This window comes from Octopus sinensis, linkage group LG14, assembly GCF_006345805.1.
Source record: "Octopus sinensis linkage group LG14, ASM634580v1, whole genome shotgun sequence".
Classification (NCBI taxonomy): Eukaryota; Metazoa; Mollusca; class Cephalopoda; order Octopoda; family Octopodidae; genus Octopus; species Octopus sinensis.
In genome coordinates this window covers 10,130,881-10,141,179 of record NC_043010.1, presented here as the reverse complement: position 1 = coordinate 10,141,179, position 10,299 = coordinate 10,130,881, and the positions used below count along the sequence as shown (strand labels likewise).

At 30.5% G+C, this 10,299-nt stretch overlaps 1 protein-coding gene across 2 annotated transcripts in view; it reads left to right on the top strand.

The window, feature by feature from the left end:
- LOC115218981 (protocadherin-17) overlaps nt 1-10,299 on the top strand; it is a 23,343-nt gene that overhangs the window by 12,137 nt on the left and 907 nt on the right. Inside the window, exon 3 of one of the 2 annotated variants that reach the window (XM_036508610.1) lies at nt 9,176-9,265. The exons of the other annotated variant lie outside the window; for it this stretch is intronic. Coding sequence (XP_036364503.1) covers nt 9,176-9,205 — 30 coding nt within the window. The 3' untranslated portion in view covers nt 9,206-9,265. Of the gene's footprint in view, nt 1-9,175; nt 9,266-10,299 lie in introns of those variants that run through there. 2 annotated transcript variants of the gene reach the window in all.

Sequence of the window (10,299 nt, the reverse complement as noted above, 5' to 3'; positions counted from 1 at the left end):
AAAATAGCCACATGGGTCAGTTCAGTGAACTAAAAGTCTTAAGGCATTGTCCCGACATAGCCACAGTCCAATTTTTTAAAACAACAAAATAAAATATAAATTACCTTTATAAAGGAATAAGAAGTCTTTTATTTTGCTGGAATAAAACACATTGAACCAGTAAATTTTCAAGTGTAAGGAAAATAATGTTACTGGAATTTAAATTGTGTTTAAAGTCACTTAAGCAAGAATTTGTATTGATAGTTACATGCTGATATTACCAATCATTTCTTGAATGACTCATTGTACTATTTTACTTTAAAAGTTTTTAAAACATAGCTATCTGTGTAGGGTTAAGAATTCACATTGAACCACATGGTCGTTGGTTCAATCCCCACTGCTTGTCATTGGAACAAGAGTCCTCCACAATAGCTATGAGTTGATCATGCTTTGTAAGTGGATGCAGGCCGGGCAAATGCTTAGCGGTAATTTCGTCTGTCCCTCGTTTGAGTTCAAATCTGCAGAGGTCGACTTTGCCTTTCATCCTTTCAGGGTCGATTAAATAAGTACCAGTTAGCACTGGGGTCGATTGTAATCAACTTAATGCGTGTGTCTGTCCTTGTCTGTTTCCCCTCTGTGTTTAGCCCCTTGTGGGTAGTAAAGAAATAGGTATTTGCTAAACAGAAACGGTGTGGATGCACATTGGCAATTACATGTTACAAATGCTCACATACTCACCAATACACAGTACGCACTCATGCATGCACACATGTGTACACACACTTACATGTCCAAACACAGTGTTAGAAAGAGAAGAAATAGAACTCATTTGCAAATAGACCTTACACACACACTTCTTTTTTACAGCTAAAGCCAAAGAAATTATTAATGTGTACATACATGCATACATACAAATATATATATACATATATTATATATATATATATATACTATATATATATACATATATATAGATATATATGTGAATATATTTGTATGCATGTTTACATAATATATATTACATACATCTATACATGTATATGTATGTATGTATGTATATTAAGCTGCTGATGTATATTGATAACAAACCCAATAATTTGGGAGGTGCACAAAAATAACTTGTAGTAATTATTCTTCACAATTTTTGCAGACACTCTCTTCTTATACAGGAATGCTTTAGTATAATCATTTCTAAATGCAGGTACACAGGTAGATAAGAGTGCATAAACATCCATATATGTATATATATATGTATATATACACACACACACACATATATATATACATACATAAATATATATATATACACACACAATGTATATATGCAACCTACAATGTGTGTATACATACATATATACACACACATATACTTACATACATACATTTGAATATATATATTATATATATATTATATATATATATAAACATAATACCATAGGTAATAATAAATTATTATTACCAGTGGCCTAGCACAAAAACGAATTAGTCATTAGACGTATATTATTCATATAGAAATACAAATAGAGGCTTCCAATAGGAAATAGTAGAAACCATGGTCTGGGAAAACAGTTGAGATGGTAAACGTTTTTAATTTTCATTCCTTTTGAAAATTTATCCTTTTTTTGTGTTTTTTGAGATTTTACTGCTCTTTCTAGCACAACACTTTCCTATTTGGAAGCCTCTTATTGTATTTATAGATATATATATATATATATTATATATATCTATATATATATATCTATATATATATATATATGTTATATATATATATATATATACATATATTATAATATATAGATATATATATATATATATATATATATATTATATATATAATTATATATTTATATAATATATATATTTATATATATATATATAATTTATATATATAGTATATATATAATATATATATATATATATATATATTTATATATAATGTAGTATAGAATATATTTTATATATATATATATATTTTTATATATATATATATATATATATATGTGAATCTATATAGTTATATATATCTATATATTTTATATATATTATAGTATATATATATATATATATCTTATATATACTATATATATATATACTACTATATATATTTATATTACATACCTATACATCATATATATATATATATATATATATATATATATTATATATAGATTTATATATATATTATATATATATATATTTATATATATTATATATATATATATATATAATATTTATATATATATATATAATATATATATAAATCATATATATATATATATATAATTATATATATATATATATATAATATGAGGATATATCGATATTTAAGTGTCGAAATTATCAAGTGGCCCCATGAAAGAAATACATTACAAAGGTAAAAAAATTTTTAACAATTAAAAATGAGGGTGTCTAAAAGACACCAACATGCCGAATAGCAGTCAAAACACTGACTATAGTACCACGTTAAATGTTCATATCGCACCATGAGGTAAAGCGGAGGGACAAAACATACAGCAAAAATTATTGAATAATTCAAGATCCAAGGATTTTGGTTCTGCTTTAGATAAGCTTTACCGTCATCAATTGAATATATCAAGGGAATAAATACAGATATATATATGCACAGCACACGATATACTATACTTACTACGAGCGTCGTACATACATACATATGCACGTGGGGACACAGCCAGTTTGAATCGCCCGCCGAATCACCGCATAAGTACGATATGGTTAAACATAAGCACCGCAGTGAATATAATAACGAATTATATAAATTTATATATGAGGATAATATCGATATTTAAGTGTCGAAATTATCAAGTGGCCAGCATGAAAGAAATACCTACAAAGGTAAATAATTATATTATATATATATTTAATATGTATATTATTATATATTATATATTATATAATATATATATATATAATATATATATATATACTTAAACGCAGACAAGAAGTCCTTACAGACACACACATGCATATCACACATACACATTTTGGTGCATATATTTATTGATATTTTGATGGGTCAATAGGGTGATGTTGTTTTTATAGGATGTTGTGTGGAAGACTGAGAGTATGTATCACTTAAAACGGAATTCTGTGTCTGCATGAAAGCAAAGACTCTGTGAAGATAAGGGTGTTTTGTGCATTGAAGAAAATTGCTATTTTTACTGTCTTGCAGAAGTAAAATTTAAAATTTAAATGAAAAGCAAAAGATACCCAATACATTAACACATCCTGCAGTAATCATATCCAACATAATCAAAATCGCTCCTGAAATCATTTCTTACATGCAACAAAGCTTACTTCAATAGAAATATACAGATATGCCGTAACGCTCTTAAATTACTTCATAACGTACCCTCTCCCCCAAAAAAGTCCAGATCAAATACATTGAACAACATTAAAACTGTAAACAGGAAAGGAAGGTAATTTGGTATAACCCACCTTGCAACTTATCAACTCCAAACACTTCCCCAGAACAAAACTATGTATATATATATATATACACACACACTCGCACACACACACAGACATACACACACACACACACACCACACACACATGCATATGTTTATTTCATGCTACTGCATTATTCAGGATTGGTTGACTCAGTGTATTATCAGACAAAATATTTCGAGGATATTTAGATACATCTTTTTAATGTTTCAAGTTCAAATCACACCAGTGTTGGCTTTATCCTCCTAGTTCGTTCAATTTTTTTTTTTTTTGATAGAAATAAAGTTAAATTAAAATACATGGGTAGTAATAGTTCTCACATTGACAATGCTCTTCTAAAGAACTATTACTACCCATGTATTTTAATTTAACTTTATTTCTATCAAAAAACAAATATTATTATTATTATTACTATTATTATTATTATTATTATTATTATATTATTATTATTATTATATCATTATTATTATTATTATATTATTTATTATATTAGGGTGGCAAGCTGGTAGAATCGTTAGCACACCAGACAAAATCCTTAGTGACATTTAATCTGTTTTTATGTTCTGAGTTCAGTTGCTCTCAAGGTTGATCTTGCCTTTCAGCCTTTCAGGGTCCTTATAAAATAAGTACCAGTGAAGCGCTGGGGTCGATCTAATCAACTGGTCCCTTCACCCCAAATTTCAATCCATGTGCCAATTGTAGATAGGATTATTATTATTATTATTATTATTATTATTGAGTGAGAGAGCAGTTCATGCCATCAAAGTGACACTGGGGTAAAATATACGAAGCCCAATATACCCATCATGACTACCCGTCTGATAAGGGCACACCAGGCACATGCATCACAACCATATGTGCACGACATGGTGATCTCATATCAAGATAAACAGCACATGACCTTGCAGGTGGGGCCCAGTTAGAATTTTCTTCAGGTTGAGTAGCCCATCCGCTCAAACGGTCCCTGAATAAGGGTTGTTTAAGGAGTTGAAAGAACCACCCATGTTTCCAGAGGTGAATTATTCAAACCCCAAAGAATCCCTCTCAACACATGGCTATGATGCTCCCCCACTACTTCTGTTTGTGATCAGAGATGCACATATCGTCAGCCACTAAGGAACATGCTCAACTGGTTAGGTCCAACAACTGACAAGCAAATCTGTGGTATTGAGCAGAATATTTGCTGTAGCCCATCTTTTATACCAAGACAAAACAATGTACATGATAACACTTCCAATTATTATTATTATCATCATTATTATTATTATTATTATTATTATTATCATCATCATTATTATTATTATTATGCTATTATTATTATTATTATTATTATTTATTATTATTATCATTACTCATCATCCTTATAATGATTAGGTAAGGAGATATAGAAAATTTTTTAAATCATACCAAGTGAAACGTTATCAATGTAACTAATTATTATTATTATTGTATTTATTTATCACTAATTAGACTAATTAGAACTGTAATCAATATCATGTTGAACTGTTTTACACATGGTTTCAGGTGTTTTCAAATTAGACATCTAAGCCGGAATTTGAAATGAAAATAAAATTTCTTCATTGACTCTGTAAGCAGGGAGTTTCTCTTTAGTTTCTGATTCAATAAACAGCTGATCTTTAAGCTTCCATCTCTTCCAATAACCACAGGAATGTTTCACAGGGGAGCCTATCAATGTGGCCAGCTGCTGTGGCACTTTTGGTAAACCATACCTATCAGAAATGAATATGGTGGAGAACAAAACATGGTGTCATGCTATGCGTGAAATATCTCTTTAGAAACCTGCTTCCTGTAGCTATAGTGTTATCCAAGCTCATTAAGAAACCAGGATAACGAAGAAGCAGCTTGCTGATATGTATTTAATGTTATTTCATAAAATTGCTCAAAACAAAAGGTAATTTTGATTCCAGAAATATAATTAATTATTCTTTTTAATTATGAGATCTAAATCATAGACAGACACACACACATAACATTATTAATTTGCTAGTAATATCAGTGTATTAGATTAGCGGAATCATTAAAAGTGTAGTAGAAAATACAGTATTTGTTTCAATTCCACACATTCTGAGTTCAAATCCTGTCTCCCATCTCCCATTCTTATGGCCTGGTAAAACAAAGTACCAGTCAACTACTGGGACTGAGGGTACTGGCTAACCCCTTCCCATTAAAATTGCGATCCTTTTGCCAAAATGTCAAATGTGCATTATATATTTTCTACAGCCCCATCTTTTCCCCCACAATAAGATTTCTGACTTTATTATTAACAGAATTTTACAATTCAGAAAGGGTAGAAATATATTTCAGTTATCTGATAATAATCATTTTGATATCAAAATTTTGTAAGAGAAACATAATAATAATAATGGCAGTGAATAATGTGCTTTAACTTCTTTGTAATCTTTGTATTGAGTTTGACAATAATTAACATAAATCCAGGTATAATTATGAGACATGTAAGTGCATTTGTTAGCAGTTACAATAAGGAGGTAATGTGAAAGATTGTCAAAGGATCAACAGTGAGTAAATTGTAATAGAAGAAATAAAATGAAAGTGAGTGGAGAGATGAGGTGTTTATCTGCTAAGCTTGAGTAGAGTAGATAACAAAAGAGTCTGAGAAAAAATTTTAAATATGAAAAAAATTTTAAATATGAGTGTGCTGGAAGAAAATATTTGTAAACGATTTGAGTGATAGGTGTCACTGGCAAAATAAATATGTAAAGACATTTATAAGATTCTAACAAACAGCATGAGTTATCTCCCATCAGTTATATGTCCATAACTTCTGACTTACCTATATACATCATATATTATATATAGTATGTATGTATGTGTGAATGTATGTGTGTGTGTTGTCTGTCTATATGCATGTATGTATGTATGTATGTATGTATGTATGTGTGTGTACGATGGTATGTGTGCATGTATGTATGTTTACATATATATGTGTGTGTGCATGATAAATCTTATACAGGAAAGGTTGACTGTAACTTTGAAGTCATTGTCAACATTTTCCTGGTAAGAGTTAATATATATCTTAAACCTTCAGTTTAAGGTTAAATTGTTTTTATTTGCAACTTGACATAAATACAGACACAATACATACATACATACATACATACATACATCATACATACATACATACATACATACATACATACATACATATACACCTCTAGTGCAATTTAATAACTGGTATTAACTAATTTATGAGTATTTCTATTCTTGTAGCTGTGTTTGTATAATTCATTATGAATCCAGATACTGGGTGTTTAACAGACTACTTGCAGAAAAAAAAAATCAAAATGTAAAAGACTGTTTATAAGGTTTTTAATTACATCATCTTACAAATATTTCATTAAGAAAGGATGATCATTAGGAACATAATGGAAATTACAAAATCACAACTTATTGTCAAAACATCAGAGATATGTTATCATTATGTGCAACAGTTTTGGATTATAAAGATACTGAAATATACACATACATATATTCTCTTTACTCTTTTACTTGTTTCAGTCATTTGACTGCGGCCATGCTGGAGCACCACCTTTAGTCGAGCAACTCGACCCCGGGACTTATTCTTTTGTAAGCCCAGTACTTATTCTATCGGTCTCCTTCGCCGAACCGCTAAGTAACGGGGACATAAACACACCAGCATCGGTTGTCAAGCGATGTTGTGGGGGACAAACACACACACACACACAAACACACACACACACACAAACACACACACACACATATATACATATATATACATATATACGACAGGCTTCTTTCAGTTTCCGTCTACCAAATCCACTCACAAGGCATTGGTCGGCCCGGGGCTATAGTAGAAGACACTTGCCCAAGGTGCCATGCAGTGAGACTGAACCCGGAACCATGTGGTTGGTTAGCAAGCTACTTACCACACAGCCACTCCTGCGCCTATGTGTGTACACACATATATAAATATATAATCTCTTATTATAATATATATATATGCATGTGTTTATGTCTACATACACACAAAATAGGCCTTGTACAGTTTGCTTCTCGCAAATTCTCAATAGTCATTCCAAGGCTACAGTAGTTTGGTAACTTACCACAAATCACAATGGATATACTCATCCAACCTAAATTTGTTGAAACTGCTTGTATCACAGTCATGTCAGAATTTAGTACCTGATTGCCCACATGCCAGAGTATACTTTCATTAGATATATTTGCTTCCTAATACTGATAAAATATAAGTACCAGCAAAATACTAACTTGAGTGAAGCAGCAAGCTGGCAGAATCTGGGAAAAGTTTTTAGCAGAATTTTGTTTGTCTTTAGATTCTGAGGACAAATTTTGCTGTGGTTGACTTTGGCTTTCATCCTTTCAGAGTTTTAGAAATATATACCAGATAAGCATTGGAATCGATATAATTGGCTAACCCAACCCTCTGATATTACTGGTCTTGTAAAAAAACTTAAATCTAATATATTTAGTTGATTTAATATGCTACATTTTTTTCCCGTAAAAGGAACTAATTTATGACCATTAAACAGTTTTATTTAATCAATTAAGGTATTATGACAGTCAGAATATGCAAAATGCTTTGTGGTCTATAGTTTTACTCCTTTACATTCTGAATTTCAAGTCCTGTTGGAAACAAATTATGCCCTTCATACATCTGTGTTCTATGAAATCATTTCCATTTAATTAGTGAAATTGATTTAATTCGTTCTTCTCTCTCAAAGATTCTGTGGGCTTGCAACCATATTAGAAATTATTATTTAAGCATTTAATGTAACATACCAGCATAGATTTGAGTGAACAAGATGTGATGATGGTAACAAAGTTAGAAACTGAGCAGTTCCAACATGAGGTCATGGCTAGATTAGATTTACCTTCTTTGCTTTGGAGTGGTTGACAAAGCACCAACAATATACTTTCGCCCATTTAGCTGTATGCAATGATCCCTTGCTAAAATTGCTTTGGCAATTTAGCTAAAAAGAAATCAGTAATTATTAATGATATCATAACTACTAATTATTTTGTTGAATCTTAGGAGAGTAATTTTGCAAATAATGAATGTATGCACCAGTTCTAGTTCACTTCTTTATTGTTTACTTGTCAATTGTTAACTAATCAACCAGTTAACGAAATGATTGTTTGGTTAATCATTCAGTCAACCAATCAACCAGTTAAGTCTGTCAGTCACCATTTGTGCAATCTCATTGATGACATGGCCTCTCTCCTGAAGCAAACTAGAGTAGAGAAGGCATGTCATTGATGAGATTGCAAATGGTGGTCAAAGGACTTTGACAGACCTAGCTAATGTACTGACTGAAGAAATGGTTAATCAAATAATCAATGTTAATTAGTAAAATAATTTACCAACTGATGAATAATAAGGAAGTGAAATAGAATCAGCGTGTGTGTTTATTATTAGCCAAAGACCCTTTTAAGATAAATAAAATATGTTCCAACACATGAGTTTACAAAACCAAATACAGAAATGAAATATTATTAATTAGCTTTCCCACTAATTATACTTATTGTAAATCAATTACTTTACACATATAAATTTTTTCAAAATATTCTTCAAAATATATTGATTTCTGAGATAAATACTTTATGTTACTTTTTCTATACTAAACTGACCTTATAAATTTCCACTATTATAGTTTATCTGCTTTGAAAATTATTCTTAGAACTTTTGTTTTTTTTTTATGTTCCACAGCCAAGGGAAGCACACGCCTGTATGCAATAGACTTGAAGAATGAAGATGGCCATAGCACTTACAGAAAATACTTTTAAGAGAGAAAGGGAACGAAAAAAAAGGAAAATATCAAACCCTTAAGTACTTTCTCACAGAGTTGGTGACACTCGTTAAACTGCAATATAGAGAAAGGACACCCACTCAATAAGATAGAAGAGAATAAGGTAGTGGAACCAAGTGAAATGGGTTGGTCAGTTTTAATGATGTATAAAATTATCATAAAAGGAACAGATGGATGAGATAATTTCTTGTAAAGGTGAAGTTTTTAACTGTAAAGGACTCCTAATTACCCCCTATTCCTCCTTCCCCCTTTTTCTTCTTTCTGTATCTCGATCTACTGATCAATTTGTATTTTTGATCTTGCCAGTGGGGCCAACCTAACTCAGGTACCCTTGAACATGCTACGGATAGGGTTAAGGCCTGGTTTCCAAAACCATTTTCTAAAGTGAATCTGCATGTGACATCTTCAGGATCGTTCTAGCCAAAAACATCCTCTCTGGCTCCAATAAACATCCTCAAACTTGAGCCATTGGTTCTGTAGACTGACTCGGTGGCCATGGAATGCTGCTTTGAATTCAGACACAAATATTTCAAATGAAACTGCCAATGTATATTCGAGTTGTATTTATTGCCGCTGCTGCAATGAAAGCTATAACATGTCCTTACTTCCAGTTTTATCACAGTTAATTAATTATGTTACAATTCATCTTTCCACTATCATTGTATTTAATTTTTTCACATATTATTCATTGGGAGAAGAGTATTGTAACTAACCTTAACATGAATGCATACATACACACACAAATATGCTCATACACAAACTTAACAAACAAACATTCACAATTATATACACTCACATACAAACATATATACACTCACATACAAACATATATACACTCACATACAAACATGTATACACACATGCTTACAAAAATTAATATTTCCGTGATAATCTATTTGATTTAGTTCCAATTAAAATATCAAAATGACGTAAAAATTATGAACAACAGAATTTATGATAAATGAATATTTCTGTAAAATTTTATTAACATTGTTACCATGTCAGAAGGTCATATTTAGTTATT